General features: G+C 45.6%; 1 protein-coding gene across 2 annotated transcripts; it reads right to left on the bottom strand.

Moving 5' to 3' along the window:
• Nucleotides 1-6,868: 6,868 nt before the first annotated feature.
• HEBP1 (heme binding protein 1) lies at nt 6,869-15,364 on the bottom strand. Of its 2 annotated transcripts, none has more exons than XM_079993412.1 (4): nt 15,208-15,364; nt 10,771-10,912; nt 10,446-10,626; nt 6,869-8,564 (listed from the first exon to the last, which is right to left on the bottom strand). In XM_079993412.1, the coding sequence occupies exons 1-4, from the start codon at nt 15,235-15,237 to the stop codon at nt 8,393-8,395; spliced, it is 525 nt and encodes a 174-aa protein (XP_079849538.1). In that variant the 5' UTR covers nt 15,238-15,364; the 3' UTR covers nt 6,869-8,392. The 2 variants fall into 2 exon arrangements, with proteins under 2 accessions (XP_079849538.1, XP_079849539.1); XM_079993413.1 differs by having other exon boundaries at nt 10,771-10,903; nt 15,208-15,336.
• Nucleotides 15,365-21,502: the final 6,138 nt, after the last annotated feature.

Below are 21,502 nucleotides of genomic sequence, written 5' to 3'. Positions count from 1 at the left end.
GGTTTACCATCTTGTGTGAGGGAAGAGTTCTGGAGAACACAAAGTTTGCACCCTGTTTCACAATAAAGGCATTGCCCGAATTTGGGCTGTATTTTATGCAGACAGAAGGCGTAGAATTAATTCTTCTATACCCTGCTAAAAATCAAATAAGAGTTTACACAGGCTGATGTCTTCAAGCAGGAGAGCCTGAAGGATTAGAGAACAAAAATTCAGTAATACCACGACCCGTTCAACACAATGTGTTTCATTTTGCGATAAGCAGAAAGGTTATGAATGGGCTGACAAAAATGGTTTGTTGCTGGCTCGAAAACTCGGCAAAGATGGAGTACCCAGATGCACAGCATTCCATCTATTTCTGTCAAGGACGCCATTGTTACCAATGATCCTGATACAATAAATTAGGTTTTTGAACAGCTTTATAGTAGCTGTTATACATCTCTGGCTACTTACAGTCCAGTTAGAACCAAAATGCTTGGAGATAGATGTACTTGAAATGCTCTTTCTGAAGAGCAAGCAGATGCACTTGATAACCCTATTGCAGAAGAGAAATTGCTGTGGCTACAGCTCCGGTCGGGTTACAGTCCAGCAACCCTTGAGGCAGCTTTCCAAAGCCAAAGCGACCATGAAAATCGATCAACCCAGGCACAAATCTACTCAGCTGTCCTTTACCCCAGTAACCGAGCGAGAATGGAAATGATGAAAGCATTCCACCTGGTCGGCTAGTCCCTCTTTCAGCAGCAAAGCTTCCCCATCTGATTGGAAGACGCAGAGAGTCACCTCTTAAGAACGTTTAATTTCATGTTCCCTAATTGCTTCCCTTATCCATCAGTTATGAAGGGTTGATTAAGTTGATTGATGACACGGAGAACAAGCCTAGGAACAAATACTGCGACTGCAAAGAAGAGCAACTGACAGTCTAATCCTGAGCATGTTTACCAAGAAGCTCAGCCTGAGCAACTTGATGTCAATTCCCAGGTGTCCTAAATGTTCAGCAGTGCTTGATTAAGGCCATTGTCCATAATGAAGAGGACAGCCTTTGTAACTTATCCAATATCAAAATAAGCTCCAATAAACGAGAGGGGAAGACAACAGAAGCAACCAAAGAAACAACTTTGGAAGGCACAGCCCATTCCTGCTACTCCCCAGAGGAGGGGGAGACGAGTCGGGGTGATATGTGACCCCTTACTGAGGGGAACAGAGGCAGCAGTGTATGGAGGAAACAGGACGTCACGGGAGCTGTGCTGTCTTCCGGGTGCAAAGATTCACAATGTGAAAGAGAAGTTGCCAAGTCTTATAAAGCCCAGTGACCACTACTCCTTCTTTCTGATTCATGTGGGTTCAAATAATGCTGCCACAGTCTGCAACACATAAATAAATAAATAAATAAATAAATAATAAACCTTTATTGCCACTACACCACCTGTGTGCAGTGAAATTAAATGACCCCCCCCCCCCCAATATATATAACAAGGGACTATGAGACACTGGGCAGGGAGCTGAAGAGACTTGGGGCACAGGTAGTATTTTCATCACTTCTTTCTGTTGAAGGTCGAGGCTCAAGAAGAGAGAGGAAAATATTTGAGGTAAACCACTGGTGTTGCTGGGAAAGGTGTGGCTTATTGGATCATGGTCTCCGCTTCCATGAGGTAGGACTTCTGGCGAGAGATGGGCTGCACCTCACAGCAGTTGGCAAGAATGTGTTTGCCAAGAGTCTTGAGAATCTGATCAGGAGAGCTTTAAGTGAGATATTGAGGGGGAGGGAGAAAACAATACGAACGACAAAAGAGTACTTGTTAATGGTTCCCTGTCATCCTGGATAAAAGTGTCAAGCAGGGTTCTGTTCTGGGCCCGTTGTTGTTCAACATATTTATAAATGACTTGGATGAAGGAATTGAGGGGATGCTCATCAAATGTGCAGATGACACCAAACTGGGAGGGGTAGCTAATGCCGCAGAAGACAGAATCAGAATTCAAAATGATCTTAACAGATTGGATAACTGGGCACAAGCTAACAAAATGAATTTCAAGAGGGACAAATGTAAAGTTCTGCACTTAGGCAGGAAGAACCAGATGCGCAAATATAGGATGAGGGACACCTGGCTTACTAGCAGTACATGCGAAAAGAATATAGGAGTTTTGGTGGACCACAAGCTTAGCATGAGTCAACAGTGTGATTCAGCAGCAAAAAAGCTAATGCTATTCTAGGCTGCATCAACAAAAGTATAGTGTCCAGTTCAAGGGAAGTGATAGTACCACTCTATTCTGCCTTAGTTAGACCTCACTAAGATGGATGTTGACAAGCTGAAACATGTGCAGAGGAGGGGAATCAAGATGATCAAGGGTCTGGAAACTAAGCCTTATTAGGAGTGCTTGAAGGAGCTGGGTATGTTTAACCTGGAAAAGAGGAGATATGACAGCCATCTTCATATATCTTAAGGGCTGTCACATGGAGGAGGGAGCATGCTTGTTCTCTCCTTCTCTGGAGAGTAGGACCAATGGCTTCAAGTTGCAAGAAAGAAGATTCTGACTAAACATTCGGAAAAACTTTCAGACATTAATAACTATTCAGCTGTGGAACAGACTCCCACGAGAGGTGGTGGACTCTCCTTCCTTGGAGTTTTTTAAGCAGAGGTTGGATGGCCATCTGTCATGGATGCTTTAGTTGAGATTCCTGTATTGCAGGGGGTTGGACTAGATGACCTTGGGGTCCCTTCCAACTCTAGTAAAGGCAAAGGGACCCCTGACCATTAGGTCCAGTCGTGACCGACTCTGGGGTTGCAGCGCTCATCTTGCTTTATTGTCTGAGGGAGCCGGCGTACAGCTTCCGGGTCATGTGGCCAGCATGACTAAGCCGCTTCTGGCGAACCAGAGCAGCGCACGGAAACACCGTTTACCTTCCCGCCGGAGTGGTACCTATTGATTTACTTCCACTTTGACGTGCTTTCGAACTGCTAGGTTGGCAGGAGCAGGGACCGAACAACGGGAGCTCACCCCGTCACGGGGATTCAAACTGTTATGTAGTGAAGTTTCACCCTGGGCCAGCAGGGGGATACTGTATATAGTTTTCACTCAGGTCTGTAGATAGTTTTCACTCAGGTCCACGTCAGTTATTTTAGGCGGGAAACGCTGGGCTGTTGTTGCTACAATGTTGACAGCCGGCTGCCTATAAAAGCAGGCCGGCTGAGCTGTTTGCAGTCAGTTCTATTCCAGCTTACAAAATAAAGAGCTACTTGGAGAAATCGCTGTGTCGTCTGCTATGTCAACCCACAACTTAACACGAACCGCCAACTTTCTGATCAGCAAGTCCTAGGCTCTGTGGTTTAACCCACAGCGCCACCTGTGTCCCTCTTCCGACTCTAAGATTCTATTATTTTAACTGTTTCTTCCCAAGCAGATCAGGAGGAGGGGAAGGTCTGGTCTTTCTGTGCCATATAAGGACAGCAAAAGGGATTTAACCTAGTGTGATGATCCGGGGTGAGGGGCGGAGGATGCTGCAAAGCAGAGGATGTACTCAGATATTGACCATTGCATAAGCCCAGCCTGTGCAATCCCTGGCCTGTGTGTGTTTTACAAGCCTAAATGCGTGGACATCACCTTGCCAACAAAGGTCTGTATAGTAAAAGCTATGGTTTTCCCAGTAGTGATGTGTGGAAGTGAAAGCTGGACCATAAAGAAGGCTGATCGCTGAAGAATTGATGCTTTTGAATTATGGTGCTGGAGGAGACTCTTGAGAGTCCCATGGACTGCAGGAAGATCAAACCTATCCATTCTGAAGGAAATCAGCCCTGAGTGCTCACTGGAAGGACAGATCCTGAAGCTGAGGCTCCAATACTTTGGCCACCTCATGAGAAGAGAAGACTCCCTGGAAAAGACCCTGATGTTGGGAAAGATGGAGGGCACAAGGAGAAGGGGACGACAGAGGACGAGATGGTTGGATGGTGTTCTCGAAGCTACCAGCATGAGTTTGACCAAATTGCGGTAGGCAGTGGAAGACAGAAGTGCCTGGCATTCTCTGGTCCATGGGGTCACGAAGAGTCGGACATGACTAAAGGACTAAACAACAACAACAACAAAATGCGTGGAGCCAAAGGCCCTGCCTCTTTTCTGTTCTACGTTTTGTTTTGTTTTACATCAGCACCACTTGCTTAGGGAACCGAAAAGGGATGGGAGAAGCTGCACATTCTCTAGCGAGGCTTTTTGTTGTGTTTGCATAAGAGCTGTGCAAAGGTTGTGAGGAAGGCAGAGGCTTATTACAGTGACAAATTCTAGTAAATCCCCACCTTCACACCATAAGGGCACAGACGTAGCAGCAAAGAACAGAAGCACATTGTAGACAAAAGCCAGTTGTTTCTTCTCTCCGGGGAAATCTAAAAATGTAAGAATAGTTCAGATGAATCGTGCAGGGGTTCATCTAGCATTCTGTTTCTAGGCATGGCCAATCAGATGCTTCCTGGGAGTCCATGAGCAGGGCAAGGAAGCAACAGTCCTTTTCCATTGCTTGCATCCTCCCAGAAGCTGGGATTTTGAAGATGCTGCTGCTGGAACAAGGAAGGGCCATTTAGCTATCCTGGATGTTAGCCACAAATAGATTTGCCCCCCAAGAAATGTTTTTATAATCTTGCTTTAAAGCTAGTGGCTATCACCATACCCTGTGGCAGTGAATTCCATAATTATGCGTAGTTAGAAAAAATTTGCCTTTTTAGCCTTTCTGAACCTGTTATCAATCAATTTAAATCAGGGGTCAGCAACCTTTTTCAGCTGCGGGCCGGTCCACCGACCCTCAGACCATGTGGTGGGCCGGACTATATTTTGGGGAAAAATATGAATGAATTCCTATGCCCCACAAATAACCCAGAGATGCATTTTAAATAAAAGCACACATTCTACTCATGTAAAAACACCAGGCAGGCCCCACAAATAACCCAGAGGTGCATTTTAAATAGAAGGACACATTCTACTCATGTAAAAACATGCTTATTCCCGGATCGTCCACAGGCCGGATTTAGAAGGCGACTGGACTGCATCCAGCCCCCAGGCCTTAGGTTGCCTACCCCTGATTTACATGGATGGTGACCACAGTTTTCGGTGTTTCTCGCTTCTGCCTAGAGTATTAGTAGCACATGCTGCATCATATAAGCTCAGTGTTTTAGGATAGTCCTTTGCCAGATGCACATATCCATTCGGAACAGGTGTTCACACAATGGAGGAACTCGCTCCTCTGCTACAGAAAATGAATGATAGGTGCTAATTAACTAGGTGTAATAGCTCTACGGAGCTCCATTGTTGAAAAAATACTTTACAATTAAACTGTAATCTTCCATCTTCAAACAAAGGAGGACAAATTATTCAGAATCGAGCCAGGCACTGGAAATATCAGGAGCCAGAGGATTCCTGCCAATCTACATATTGTAACAAGGTAGTGAACATAATTTGCATTGAAATAACATGAGCATGGTGGGTGCCAACCTGCTGCAGGACATGTTGCTCATGTTTTGTGACATGTGAGGAAAGATCAGTGCACGCTAATGACCTTGGAGAAAAGTAACACAGAGATGCTAAGGCTGCCATGATACTCAGGGATACTCATTCTTCTCTGTGCTTATAATATGAGGCAGTGCAGAATGCTGGCCCTTGCGGCAAACACTTCTCTCCCAGCTCCCATCAGGTTGTTCAGAGTTCTGACTGGCTGGACTATGTATCAGTAACAAAGCCATTATTGGCCTCACAGATAAGCTTTTTCAAGTTTTTTTTTTTAAAAATAAAATAATCTACAATCTACATATGAAGGGGTAGTGCTCTCTCTCTCTCTCTCTCTGTGTGTGTGTGTGTGTGTGTGTGTGTGTGTAAGATAAAATTCTAGTCTGGATTTTCAGCCAGTGAAGCAAATACAACAACTTATAGTGAAGCAATGATGGGGAGAAGCAGAATTCAAACCATAGGAGAAAAATCTGCTCCTGGAGGGGGATATGTTTGCATACAGCCTTAATTATGTGCTGAATGAAAAGTGCTTCCTTTTCACCTGATCCTAATCCTATAAGCAGGTATGGGAACGCTCCCCCAAACAGTATCCTACAGACTAAGATGGCAACAGCTTTGAGATTTCCCTCCTTATTTATTTAATTAAAATCTTTTTTACTCCGCTCGTCTTCAGGCCATATATCTTCGGGTGAAATACTAAGTGTGTCACATTAGAAGTTAAGTTGCGAGTTGGATTCACTTCAAGGCATGCAGGCAGCGGGGAAGAAAGAACCAATTCTTGAAGACAGCTGTGCCACAACGAGATAGAGAAGTTTGTAGGGCTGGTCCCAGATGATTTTCCCAAGACAGTGCCTCCTGTGGCACATACAGAAGTCAGCCTGACTGACAGCTGAACCTTACTTCAACTCTGGCAACAGGGCAGCATTCTGTTGGGTAGCAAGCTAGCTTAGGAAACCTGAGGCACACACAGAGCTCTACCTTCCAACAGAGGGGGAACAGTCTGGGGGATCTGAAGATGAACATCTGCTCTTCTATCCCTCCAATTTCTTCTACCTAATGTTTTGGCTGGCCCTGGAAGCCGAAGTGCAGTGAGGTTTCTGCTTTCTGCTGTGTCTCCTAATATCTGGAAAGGAACCTTTTGCATTTCCTCTGGGACTGAAGTGCACGGCTTTCCTCTCCACCAGGACTCCATGCATCACGCTGCTGCTGCGCCCCGTCTGACATTCCACTGCAGAAACCTTGTCACCCACAAACAGAGATGTCAAAGGAATGCATATGTGCACCACCTCAGGTTTCAAGTTGTCGCTTTGGCACTAATTTTGGACACCTAAACTATTAGTTTGTTCCACAAAATTATACTTCTGATGGATGCAGTTACACCCTCAAAACATGCATTTTATATTTGTTTTTATTATTATTTTAAAAATGTGCTTAATAACAGCCCTTCATATCCATATTTAGGTAGAAAATTGCACAGTTCTTCAGAAGCTGAAAGGCTTTGGCAAAAGGGTGGGTGTTCCATTAAGACATCTCAGCAAGCATTCCAGGAAACAAAGAGTTATAAGGTACAAAGTGATCCAGGGCTTAAATGCAGTAGTCAGATCATAGCTTGGACTGAGGTCCTTCATCCTTCAGTCTGAGGTGAGCCTCTCACTTCAAAAGGGGGGAATAAAAAGTAATGCAGAGCAAAGGTCTCCATTAGAGCACTATATGGGGATACCATACCCTCCAACATTGCTCAGATGAAAATAAGATCATTTATCACTCCCACCCCAACTGACCCTCCTTGAGCCCCCATTTTTTCCTCTCCCTGCTCCTGCACAGCATTTTCTATCAGAAGAATGGTGAGTGCCACCACCACTAGACCACTGGAAGATGTCACACATGCATTCCATCATCCTGAGAAAACTCGTCAATTCCAATTTTAGTTTATTTTATTCTTTGGCAGATTTACGAAAAGAAAGATGACTTCTCCAGGTACCTTCTAACCATATGAATCCATGATTGTAAAAGGAGACTGAAGTTAAGAAAAGCTTAGGCATTTCCAAATAAATAGGCTGTTGGCATTTAGACACAACCTAAAGATGTACTTGCCCCAAATGCCTTTCCAATGCCACATGAGCCTTACCTAATGACACAATGGCAGCTGGTGATAGTTGTTGTTGCTAATGATGCAGCTTCTACTAATTCTAATGCAAACATGGCTCCAAAGACAAGAACACCCATTTCAGGAGTCTGTGGACTGTGCTGTCAGTGTACCTTACTCGAAAGCAGCCTCTAGGGTTGACTTGGACTAAGGATAGAAATTATCTCCCAAGTCAGATGAGTGTAACATGTTGACAGTGCTGCAGGAAATACCAATCTGTTAACAGGTGCCAGTTTTACTGGCTTGTAAGTACAGCTGTCTTATTATCCCTCTGGACAACTTTGGGAGAGATCTAGCTGACATTGTTGAGGTCACAACTAAAGGACAGTAGGAACATGCAAGCTCAGAATAAGGACCTTTCCCCCTATTACTGATACAGTTTTTATTTAGATTCTGAACTAAGGGGGGATAGTAGAATGTGAACAGCCTACCAACAATGAGGTAAACTTGTTTTGGTGTCAGAAAAAACCCTCCACTGATTTACGGTATTTATCTTTGGGTTCACCCAATGCTTTTTGAGTGCACTTCTCTTTATTAATGGTATTTTACTTCTGCTATTCTGTTTTAGATGGGAAACAGCCCAAGAAATGCAACTCATGGCTTATGAAAGAAAGCAGCAAAGCTGGAACAACCTTTGATAAAAAGCAATATGCTCAAAACATGCTGGGTAAATTTCAAAACGCACATCAGCTTTCTATAGCACCTGTGGATATTTTCCTCCTTCTTCCACCTTCCCCAATTGGGGCGTCTTTCTTGTTTTTGGACTGCTCACTTCTTCCGCAGTGAAACCTCATGGCGATTCCCGAAGGATTTGTTTTGGGGATCATAACTGCTGAAAATATATAGCTCTTTGTGGTCAGCTTTCTCAGTTCCTACTGCAGATCTCAGCTGAGCTGCATAATTCTTATACTCCTCTCCTTTGGCATTGCCGTGAAATGTCCTATGAACAAAGAAAAAACAAGAGAACAATAAAAACAAAGGGGAAAATTAGAGGGTGGTGTGTGGACCAGTCCCTGAATGTAATTGCAGAAGAGGAAAAAGAATAATTCAAGCAGAGTTTTTAAGTAGATTTGTTAGATTTGCAAGTGCCCTTCTGTAGTGTGCCCCAGAAGCAGATCTCAAGGCAAAGCAGGTGGCAGATTTCCAGTGCCATTAGAGGTGGCCAAGCAGGAAATAAGACAGATCTGGCCCATGGGATGCAATGCACTGGGATGTTCTCATGCACAAGCCCTACTGAAAGTAAGGAGAGTTGCATAAGAGCATCATTGTGCTCCTGTTCATTTCTAAGTTGCGTCCTCAGCAGAAAGTTGAGCAGAATGGTACTGGGTTCCCTTCAACATAGATAGCACCTTAAATATGTTCACAATGGCTCAGTCAGAAGAGCATCTAAAATGGTTACTGTGTGTGAAGAAAGGAAACAAAAAAGACTGTTCAACCACATCCGTTAACCCACTCCCTCTCCCCCTTTTTTTACATTTTTGTTTTCATGGGACTTTGGTAAAAGAGGATCAAATTCTATTTGCCCAGGTGTCAGTCATGGTTAGAATCAATATGTGTCTTTAGTGGCAATTTCCAGAGATGTCAGTCAAGGGAACCTCATCTACCATAATAGCATAAAGAGTGGTTGTGGTTAAGGCAACTGCCACAAAGGGAAATTTGCTCCCAAAGCCCAACATGACATTTTGTGCCAGACATTTAGAATGAACAACGGAAGCCTCCTCTTCATATTCCCCTCGCTGCGCCTGGAGAATTAGAGTGGATTCCCAGTCCCCTTGTGTTGACAAAGAGAGGCTTACTTTTTCTGAAATGTGGTCCTTGACAGTCGACTTCATCGCAGGAATTGCAATAAAGTTTTGCTTTCCCTTGACACCAGAGTGACATCCAAAGGCCATTTGGGCTGAATGATCTGCTGTACCCCCGGGAAGTAAGTGTGCATAAACAAGCTCCCCAACCAAAAGTGGCAGGCCAAATTCATTCAAGATCTTTCAGCTTGGTTCAAAGGAACTGACACATCAGAAATGACAGGCTATCAATTCTCGATACATCTGTTTGGGCTACTAATGGATTTAGCACTCTAGACATTGATGGACAGCTGCTGTATAACATCTTACTGGCTCAGAGCCGTAGCTCAACTAAAAGAGTTTCTAGGCCTCAGCCTTGGGTATTTGAAAGTCAGGGTTCTCACAGAGTGGGGGACACCTCCCCCAGGGTTGTATGAGCAGCTTTAAAGGAAGACAGAAACTAACCACAAAGCCTAATGTTTGGGTACACATTTTGACCAGGACAACTAGCAAACTACAGACCCATCCTGCTCTCATTCTCCCTAGTATTGCTAACAGAAATAGCATTCTGAGCATGATGATCAAAGGCTGGGCACCAGAGTCACTCTAACAGGGCATTCCTAAATATTTAGTACTAATGTGTACTGCCACTGTATACTGGAAGATCGTTCGAGTTCTGAAACGTTCGAGTTCCAAGGCTTGGTTTCCGGTTGGTTCCAAGAGCTTCTTGCACTCAAGTGGAAGCTGTGTTGGACGTTCGAGTTCTGAAGAATGTTGGAAAACCGGAACACTTACTTCCAGGTTTTCAGCGTTTGGGAACTGAAATGTTTGGCAACAGAGCCGTTCAAGTTCCAAGGTTTGACTGTACTGTAACTGCTAGGCATTGGGTGTGTGGGTGCATGGTCAATATCACAGCATATTGAGAGGGGACATGTAAACTCTCATGGCCAATGGTTAGGGATGATGGGAGTTGTGGCACAACAAGATCTGGAGGGAACCAGGTTGGCTTTAGAGTTACACAACCGGCTTAAGAAACCTACATGAAGAAAACAGCCATTTTCCCTCTCTGTTCAATCCGGATGCTCTTATCAGTGGTTGAAGGAGGACTGGCCTGGAACTGGCTTGGAATCTGTAGCGAGACTTTCACCTTCAGCTGCAGTGACCCATCATCCGCAAGCAATGCAGTGATACACACTGGGTCTACCACACTCATCTTAGCCCCTGAAAAAGAAATGCAGATCAAAGACAAAATGACAAATATGAACAAATACATGTTCATGTTGTCTTTCCCCCCAAGGATTAGATAATGAACAATTAAGCAGCTGAATTAAGGGGGATGTGAAGAAAGCATGTAAAGCTTTTCACCTTGGTCATTGCTTCCTTCCAAGTATTTATACAGTTTTGCCACGGCTTCAAGACAGGCCGCATCAAATGTTTCTCCAGTGTGCTCGATGGTAGCAAACTTTCCTCCTTCGTATTCTTTTTCCTCATAGTTCGGCTTTTCCCCCTCATGGGAACACAAAAGTTAGATAATAAATTCCTTGACAGGCGCAACCCATGCATGCCTTCACAAGGCAAAGTTGATTCCTGAAGCACCACTTACACAGCCCTGCTATTCAAAGACCATCTATCCCTTCAAGGAATAGAACAGATGCTGAAAGTATGGCTGTAGCATTCAAAGTGTAGACTTCATTTAACTAGAACAACATTGCGCACTTTGTACTTTAGCCTGTATTTAGTATCATTTAGTGAGGAGAAAGCACATATCTTAAGCTCATTCATGGGGGTGGGGGGGATGCTCATCCAATTGGCAGATGACACCAAACTGAGAGGGGTAGTTAGTGCCACAGAAGACAGTATATATCAGTATTCAACATGACCCTCTCCTAACAGACTGATGAACTGGGCCCAAACTAACAAAATGAATTTCAGTAGGGACCTAGGCAGGAAGAACCAGATGCACAAATACAAGATGGGGGACACCTGCTTGCCATGAGTACTTGTGAAAAGAATCTAGTGGTCTTAGTAGACCACAAGCTCAACAGTGTGATTCAGCAGCAAAAAAGCAATGCTATTCTAGGCTGTATCAACAGAAGTATAGTGTCCAGTTCAAGGGAAGTGATAGTAACACTCTATTCTGCCTTAGTCAGACCACACTTGGAATACTGTGTCCAATTCTGGGCACCACAATTTAAGATCGATGTTGACAAGCTGAAACATGTCCAGAGGATGGCAACCAAGATGATCAAGGCTCTGGAAACTAAGCCTTGAAGCACTTGAAGGAGTTGGGTATGTTTAGTCTGGAAAAGAGGAGATATGATAGCCATCTTCAAATAAGTATACAGTATATGGAAATTTAACTGGTGAGCCAATTGCAGCATTGGAGAGGCAAAGGGAGATGAAATTTTCATTGGGACCATGAAGTGGATATAAAGGATTAAACCCCTTTCGGCAACTGTCTTGTTGGGGAAAAAAGTACACAATTTCTCTTTGGGCACCCAGAACTTCCCTACTCCAAAAAAAAAAAAAAGGAGGGAGGATCCAATTGCCAAAGCAAAAGAAATGCATGAGAGAAGGAAGAAGAAGAAGAGGAGGAGGAGGAGGAGGAGGAGTTTGGATTTGATATCCTGCCTTTCACTCCCCTTCAGGAGTCTCAAAGCGGCTAACATTCTCCTTTCCCTTCCTCCCCCACAACAAACACTGTGAGGTGAGTGCAGCTGCATGTGGAGGAGCAGAGATGCGAACCCGGTTCCCCAGATTACGAGACTACCGCTCTTAACCACTACACCACACTGGCTCTCAAGGGAACTTAAAATCCCCCTCAAGGCTGAGCCAAGACATTTTACTATCTGAGGCATCTTTTCCCTGTTCCAGTTATACAAGTTGACTGGACTGGCAATGAAGGCAGCAGGCCAGATTAGGGGCCCCAGGAGAGGCTGTGTGCCACAAAAAAGGAAGCAGGAGGAACAACCAGGAGCTACTGGCCCCTAGCATCTGCAGCCTGAGGCAATTACCTCATGCTGCCCAATGGTAGGGCTGGTCGTGTCTCCTTTCCATGCTTGACCTGCCCACAGCCCCTCTCCCCAAGTACTTTTCTCTTAGGCAGGTTCAGTTTGGTATTCTAACTACATCTGAGGGGAAACTGCATGGGCAGAGAAGTTATGCAGAGATCAGCTGCGCACAGACCTTGGTTCGAGGAAGGTTCTGCAGTGCAAATCCAGACACCCCTTTTGTTTTTACAAATGCACCTCCCATTTCCACATGACTGGGGCAGTGCCATGTCTACACACACAGAACAACTCCAATCCTGTCTAGCGTGGCTTTATGCCTCACTCCGATCTACCGCACAAGGCCGTTGCGAAGCTAAACCAGCAGTCTAAATTCTTTGCAGGAAGGATGGGGTGCAAACGGTAACAAATAAGTGGCAGATAAGAACATGCAAATTAACGCAGAACAGAGTGCTAGGAGAAAACACTGCCAGCTGTGAAACAGCAGGTGACTGGCATTCTTTCCTTCGGGGAAGGAAGAGTTATGACCTTGGGTAGCCATAACGCAGCTTGATCTAATACCACATGCCACAGAGCACCAGCACTGGGATGTTCACACTCTTCAGTCTGCAATTAGTTTCATACAGGGAAGACAAAATGCACATTATAAAACAAACCATTTCATTTCTACTGAATGGCTGTGGCCACAAGGCCACCCCAGGGAGCTATAAGGGATTTAAGATATGCATTTTGCCATAAGTACGCTGTGTAAAATGCTACACACAAATAGCAAGATTTCTCCACGGATAATTGTGAATAATTCCCTTCCCCCCCCCCACCTAAGTGTCACACAACTCCACTCCCTTAACAGCATTTCCTAGGGTACAGAAATGATATACTGTGAGGTGTATTTCCACCTTTTTTTTTTTTAAGTGAGGGCTTTGTGCTTTACCCATCTGCATGACACACAAAATTTGACAGGTGCTGTCTGTCCAGCCCTACATTTCTGTGCTGAAAAAACAAGCACTGTTTATATTTCCATTAAAAAGGGGGGCCTGACAGCAGCCATGATATCAAAGGTCCTTGCTACTGGCTGCATAGGGGCAGGGGGCTCCTGGGATGAGCGAATCAGCAGAAAGATGCAAAACTGCCAGGGATGTCTCAGTGAAAAAAGGCACACAAAGACTTTCGACTCTCTGGAAGATGGGCATGTTGGTATCTGTTGGAAGGGGGGGATTTATCCCTTCCAAGAAGAGAAGGTCTCAAGATGGGTTGCTAATTCAAATCTCTGTGGCACATGATTCATGAGGGGCACCTCCTGTAAGGGCTGCTGGCATAATAAAAACAGAGGAGCCTGCTGGCCCCTCTGGTCCAGCATCGTCTTCTCACAGTGTCAACCAGATGCCTGCAAGCAGCATCTGAGTGCAACAGCAATTCCCTCCTCCTGTGTTTTCCAGCAACTGCTATTCAGAAGCATTACTGCTTCAAACAGTGGAGGCAGAACTCTCTGATCCTTTTTTCTTTTCTTTTTTTTGAAGCCACCTAAGTTGGTTGACTTTTAGATGCCTGTTGTCTTTGTCAGCTGGACCATAAAGAAGGCTGATCGCCGAAGAATTGATGCTTTTGAATTCTGGTGCTGGAGGAGACTCGTGAGAGTCCCATGGACTGCAGGAAGATCAAACCTATCCATTCTGAAGGAAATCAGCCCTGAGTGCTCACTGGAAGGACAGATCCTGAAGCTGAGGCTCCAATACTTTGGCCACCTCATGAGAAGAGAAGACTCCCTGGAAAAGACCCTGATGTTGGGAAAGTTGGAGGGCACAAGGAGAAGGGGACGGCAGAGGATGAGATGGTTGGATGGTGTTCTTGAAGCTACCAGCATGAGTTTGACCAAACTGCGGGAGGCAGTGGAAGACAGGAGTGCCTGGTGTGCTCTGGTCCATGGGGTCACGAAGAGTCGGACACGACTAAACGACCAAACAACAACAACAAAGCGGTTGACTGCTACAGGTTGTGGGAACAAAAATCCACAGAAACTTTGTCTCTGTGTGATGAAGTCATTTCTTCCATCTGTTGGTAGAGCATGAGACTCTTAATCTCAGGGTTATGAGTTCGAGCCCCACATTGGGCAAAAGATTCCTTCATCATTGCAGGGGGTTGGAATAGATTACCTTTGTGATCCCTTCCTACAATTCTATGATTCCATGAACTTCAGCTTCATTGGGGAGTCCCGAGTTCTAGTGTTATGAGACGTCTCCCGATCCACTTCCTAATCATAGAACTGTAGAATTGGAAGGGACTTCAAGAGTCATCCATTCCACTTTCTTGCAATTGAAGGAATCTCAGCTAATCTGAGGGCCTTCCTTGTGTTTTTGTATGTCGACCCCCACCTGTCATCCTGTAATGGTCTCCCATCCAGATCCTGACCAGACCCGGTCCTGCTTAGCTTTCCAACAATGTGGCTGCGTTAGGTGCCAAGTTCACAGACCAGGACATGTTTCCACAGGCCCTTGTGTGGCGCGCGCCTCGGATCGCAAGGCGCTTCCTGCGGCATTCCTAGAAGCAAAGAAATGAATGGACCAAAAGTTCATTGGCAAGCGAAGCGAAGCCACCACGTGAGAGTGACGTGGGTCAAAAGAAGCCGTCTAGCTGCTAGCAGCAGCCAGTGGCAGACCTTCTACAAAGCCAAGCAGCGCTCGGCAAGCCTCAGATCCGGGGGGTGGGCAGCAGCTCCACTCCGTCCCCCCTCTCCGGAGGGCGAGGCGAGCGACCCCCAGCCCCGCCTCCTCTCCGAGACCGGGCATCTCCCTCCTACCTGCCTCGTCCTAGTGGGAGTTCCAAACATGCTGTGCTTTTGGACGGGTCAACGCCGCGCAGCAGGCTGTCCGCTCAGTCGGGGCTCTAGTATTTATGCAGTGAGAGCGGCAGCCCTTTTCCTGCCCGGTTGCTCAAGAACGGAAAGCGGGCGGGAGATGCGCGGCAGCGGGATGCGCATCCTTTGCCCAAGGGCCGAGCGCAGGGGTGGAGGGGTGTGGAGTGGGGGTTGCGCAGGGCGGGTGAGAAACGAAGGCCGCCAAGCTTTCTTTGTCCGTTGCTGTGCTCCTGTGCCATTACTATTAGCAGCAGCTTGGCAGGCAGAAATAAAGCGGGTAAAGCTTCTCCTGGCACAACAGTAGGGTGACAGGGTAGGACGAGGACGAGGGTAGGATGAGGACGAGGACGCCCCGGAGATCAAAGTTGAAATCCCCGCTCAGACATGTAGCCCAGCCTCGGGCTAGCCATAGTCTCTGAGCCTACCTGGCAGGGTTGTTGTGAGGATCTGTCTGGCCAGAGTGGTGCATGCTCTAGTTATCTCCCGCTTGGACTACTGCAATGCGCTCTACGTGGGGCTACCTTTGAAGGTGACCCGGAAACTACAACTAATCCAGAATGAGGCAGCTAGACTGGTGACTGGTGGCTGAGACCACATAACACCGGTCTTGAAAGACCTACATTGGCTCCCAGTACGTTTCTGAGCACAGTTCAAAGTGTTGGTGCTGACCTTTAAAGCCCTAAACGGCCTCAGCCCAGTATACCTGAAGGAGCATCTCCACCCCCATTGTTCTGCCCAGACGCTGAGGTCCAGCACCGAGGGCCTTCTGGTGGTTCCTCACTGCGAGAAGCAAAGCTACAGGGAACCAGGCAGAGGGCCTTCTCGGTAGTGGCGCCCGCCCTGTGGAACGCCCTCCCATCATAGAGATAAACAACTACTTGATATTTAGAAGACATCTGAAGGCAACCCTGTTCAGGGAAGTTTTTAATGTGTGACATTTTAATGTATTTTTCATCTTTGTTGGAAGCCACCCAGAGTGGCTGGGGAAACCCAGCCAGATGGGCGGGGTACAAATAAATTATTGTTATCATCATCATCATCATCATCATCAAAGCAGGAGGAGAAGGTGGCATGTGTGCCACCTTGGAGGAAAGCTGAGCTGTAAATGTAATAACTATAATTAATATTATTTATTACAATTAATAATAAAGCTAAAGCAATGGTGGAAAGGAGCTGTTCCATACTGCTGTCGGGAGACACAGGAGCAGGATCCAACCCAAAAGCTGACAGGTAGGGGTGACCTGATGGCTATGATCTCCCTCAGAGACAGTATGCTGGGAGTTGCAGGAGGGGAGAGTGCTGTTGCCTGCTAGGTCTTGCTTGTGGGCTTCCCACAGGTATCTGGTTGGCCACTGTAAGAAGGGGATGCTGGACTAGATGGGCCTGATCCAGCAGACTCTTCTTATGCTCTTAGAGTGGCTTCAGAGGTTACAAAGAAATAACACAGAAAGCCTGAGCAAGAATTAGCATGGAACCAAGTTTAGTGTGTAACCATGTTAGCATGAGGTGGTGGTAACAGCATGCCTGAATGCATATCACTGCCTGTGTGTACGTTGTTAGAAGGTGGTACAGGGCCCCTGAGCCCAAATCTCTTGTACTAGGCATGCCCCAAATTTTCTGCCCCTTTCCCCTTTTAAAAACTTTTTTAAAAAAACCTTTAATATGAGACCCCCGCCACATGCCATCTCTCTTTGCCCAGAGACAACTGTATTCATATATGCAAAGATCATACAAATTTGTGCCATGGGCCTCTGCTGCAAGTACACTGCTGGCGACTGTGTCACACATTGTGGCAAATGCATGGTAAGGAGCAATGGCCAGTTCTGGCTCCTTCATTCATGAATGTTTCTTGTGGCAGATGTGGAATGTAAGATGAGCAGTCAAGCACAACACTTCCCATTTGCTCAGAGTGGACACAGGGGGATGTCACTCCAACCAGGAGGACTTCCTGTCACACCTGGTCTGGAGCATCCTCCCCCTGCGTGAGACCCCATAAAAGGGCTGGTCACGCAGCCATCTTCCTCATGATGCCATGCTCTCTTGACTCTCTTGACGCCATTTTTTCTCTTGATGTTGTTTTGCTGTCTGCTGGCTCTCAGCCAGCAGCACATGAACTCCATCCCCATATGGGATGAACTCAAACTCTCTTCTGTAACTTCCAGCTAAAGCCTGTCTTCAGGGAACCTACTGTGAACTGAATGTGAGTAAACTTCTTATTACTTTTAAGAGAAGACTGTTGTGTCTTTATTCTTTTTAAGAGGGATTAAAGGGGAATTTACTAGGAACAAACCCAATCTGGATAAATCAGATTGGATTGCTTAAGTGAAGAGATTCAAATGAATCTACCAACTAGCTTCCCGCAGTATACTGGGGAATGTACTATGATTCACTAGCATGAGTGAGAAAGGGTAATACAGTGGTACCTCGGGTTAAGAACTTAATTTGTTCTGGAGGTCCGTTCTTAACCTGAAACTGTTCTTAACCTGAGGTACCACTTTAGCTAATGAGGCCTCCCGCTGCCGTTGCGCTGCGCTGCAGGAGCATGATTTCTGTTCTCATCCTGAAGCAAAGTTCTTAACCCGAGGTACTATTTCTGGGTTAGCAAAGTCTGTAACCTGAAGCGTTTGTAACCTGAGGTACACCACTGTATTTAATCAATATAGCCTCTCCTACTATCCACAACATTCCCACGAATATATGCAAATACCATGCAAATTTGTGCCATGGGCCTCTACTGCAAGCATACTGCTGGGGTCTATGTCACACATTGTGGCAAATTCATGGTGGGGACCAGTGGCCAGTTCTGGCTTCTTCATGCATGAATGTTTCATGTGGCAGGCAGGTGCTTGCTGAGTATATGCAAGCACACATGCCCTTTTGGTGTACATTAAAAACATTTTTGCATGCATATCTTAAGTGCATAATGTATGAATCCATGTCCAATAATTGCATGTACAGTATAGTGGTCTGGGGTCATCAGGGGCTGAGCTGCCGAAGCAGCATTAAAGGTGAGGTTTTTTACCATTGAGATGAGGAGCCAATTGGGAGTGAAAGGAGATGAGTCAGCCATTGAGGACTGGCTCCTAGAGTCACTCTGGAGAAGGCACTTGGGAAGAACACCAAGCTAAGCATTTGGGAACACTGAAACGGCAGAACTCAAGGTTCTGCCGTTTCAAGAGAAAGGTGTGGAAGTTCCATTACCTGCAATGGAACTTCAAGGACAGCACAATTTAAGTCACCCCAAAAGAAGATATCAGAGCATTCCAACTCATTTGCCTGTGTATGTGCACAGAAATAATAGTTTTGGCAACACAGCAGAGATCTGTATTGATCCATTGTAATGCATCCCTAATTGCTATTGTATAATTATACGATTATTGTGTAATTTTAGGAGATTGAATAATCTTGGAAGGGGGCTTAGCTGTGGCTGCCACGAAGGGACCCTGTGTCAGTACATTATTGGACATATAGCAGTTTAGTTCTACTAAAATCTAGTTGTCCCCTTTCACTTCCACACCCCTATAATCTCGGCAGCTGGACATGTTTACTACAAATCTGAAAAGATTTAATTGTGAAATTTCCCCACCAATAAACATGAACACAGGAAGTTGGCCCATAATACCAAGTCATACTGTTGCTCCATCTGAGTTCAGTGTTATTCACACCCACACTTACTGGCAATGGATCTGTAGATAACCCCAAAACAGGGGTCTTTCATAGCCCTTCGTGGAGATGCCAGAGATCGAACCTGGAACCTTTTGCATGTGATCCATTGGTTCCGTCACTGAGCTGCAGCCTTCTCCGCCACCCCATAAAAAGAAATTATGGTATTATAACAAGCAAGGTGCTCACTGGAAGGACAAATCGTGAAGCTCCAATACTTTGGCCACCTCATGAGAAGAGAAGACTCCCTGGAAAAGACCCAGATGTTGGGAAAGATGGAGGGCACAAGGAGAAGGGGACAACAGAGGACGAGATGGTTGGACAGTGTTCTTGAAGCTACCAGCATGAGTTTGACCAAACTGCGGGAGGCAGTGGAAGACAGGAGTGCCTGGCATGCTCTGGTCCACGGGGTCATGAAGAGTCGGGCACGACTAAACGACTAAACAACAACAACAACAACAACAACAAGCAAGGTATCACTTGAAATATGGGGCAACTACAATGAATACACCATTGAGTTTAGCAAAGGTTGCACAAAGTCCTTGGAACAAGGGATGTCTGATTCAAAGACATCCAGTCTCCCTCTCCTGGTTTTCTGATTTCCTTTCCCGGTTTCCTCCCACATCGGTCAGCCAGCATTCAAGCGCGCTGAGCATGCTCATTTCACATTGGGTTGTTTCGGGGTGGAGGTGCGACACTGGTGCCTAATCTCAGCTACAATGTAATATTACAGGAGTGGGGAGCTATTGCAGCCAAACGGTCTTATGGGTAATTTCCAGGGACCTGTGGTTGGTTGGGCCCAAAGCAAAAGTGGGTAGGGCAAAATAAGTCACCTGCATTTCAGCCACTCAGAAGGCAGAAGTTTCTGCACACTCTTAGTTTCTCCATCCTCTTTTCAGGCAAGCAAGGGGCATCATGACACTTTAAGGACCCATTCCAGCCAAGCAGAAGCACTTGAGGAGGACACAAAGCAAAACCGATGAGGCGTGGGGCCTGGGGAAAACCTTGAAGACCAGACAGAGAGGTCTGGAGGCCATATTTGGTCTCTGGGCTTGAGGTTCCCCACTCTTGTAATACATTATTTTGTTCCTCCTGTGGACAACCAGATGCCAATGGGAAGTCTACAAGCATGACATGACTCCAGAAACACCTACCCACCAATTCATTCTTCTAAGCAGAAGTTATTCTGAGGGATAATGCTTCTGATTCTGGGGGTAGTGCAGAGCCATAATGACTAGTAGCCATTGGTGACTTTAGTCTCCCACGCCCCAGGGCATACAGTGGTAACTCGGGCTAAGTACTTAATTCATTCTGGAGGTCCGTTCTTAACCTGAAACTGTTCTTAACCTGAAGCACCACTTTAGCTAATGGGGCCTCCCGCCACTGCCGCGTGATTTCTGTTCTCATCCTGAAGCAAAGTTCTTAACCCGAGGTACAATATCTGGGTTAGCGGAGTCTGTAACCTGAAGTGTATGTAACCTGAAGCGTATGTAACCCGAGGTACCACTGTATATCCATGGGAAGTGGTTTAGTTTGTGCTGCACATATGAAATGAGTGAATTCACAATCTTTTCACAGGCACATTGGCTACAATTTATTGGGTTTCAAGGTCTTTAGAGAGAGAACATCTTTTTGTATATTAGTGCATACATCGGATTGGCTCCAAGAAGATGGACTGGCAAAAGCTGAAGTTTTTAGGGTGAAGTCATGGAGGAAGTTGAAGGCCTGATGAGTTTCACTGAAAGTTGAGTGGGAGCTGTCAGTGGGTTGAAAGATGATGACAATTATATACATAGGCTGGAGAAGGCAGCTGTGTATCTAGGTTGCAAAATCATTAATAGGATTTTTAAAAGGAGTTCAGGGAGAGGATGGTGATTTCCTTTTGTATGTCTGCCTTTCTTTCAGCACCTACTAAAGAAAGAACCATACTGTGAATTTCACAAGTCTTTTGAGAGAATATGAAACATAAAAGTTTAGTCCAAAAAAGAAGCAAAAAGCATGCAAGAGATGCTGGGAGAGGAAACTGTTAATCTTTTTTTTTTTTTGTTTGGATTGTACTAGGCATACAAGACAACTCTCTGTATCATTATGTTTGTACTTTTCATTTCATACTGGATCATTTCAAATGGAAGCTTCATAATCCTTAACCAGAAATGCTCAGACTGTCTGAAAACCACCTCTCCCAAACACCCTCTTCAAATCCAATTCTGAAGTAAGAAAGCTCAAATTGTGTGCTCAGAAATAAGCCTTTTCTTTCAGGCAAGGAACTGAAGGAAATTATTTATACATAGGAGTTTTAGGGATATGTAGGCTGTAGGAAGCCACAGCCACAGCCAAAGGGGAAAGGGAGTGGACAACATTTTGACCTCCAGATGTTGCTAAATTGCCACTCTCACCATACCTGGTCATTGGTCATGTTTGCTGGGGCTGATGGGACTTGTAATTTCCATGCCTGCTTTAGACAAAGATCCTTCTGCAGATACTAGGCTGATCTGCAACTGCATGCATGCTACTACCTACCAAACACTTATTGGGCGTCACATGTACTGTTCAACTTTGTGTGTACACAGATTGT

The sequence above is a fragment of the Podarcis cretensis genome (genome assembly GCF_951804945.1).
Source record: "Podarcis cretensis genome assembly, chromosome: 10".
In the NCBI taxonomy this organism is placed as follows: Eukaryota; Metazoa; Chordata; class Lepidosauria; order Squamata; family Lacertidae; genus Podarcis; species Podarcis cretensis.
This window is presented reverse-complemented; position numbering and strand designations above follow the sequence as displayed.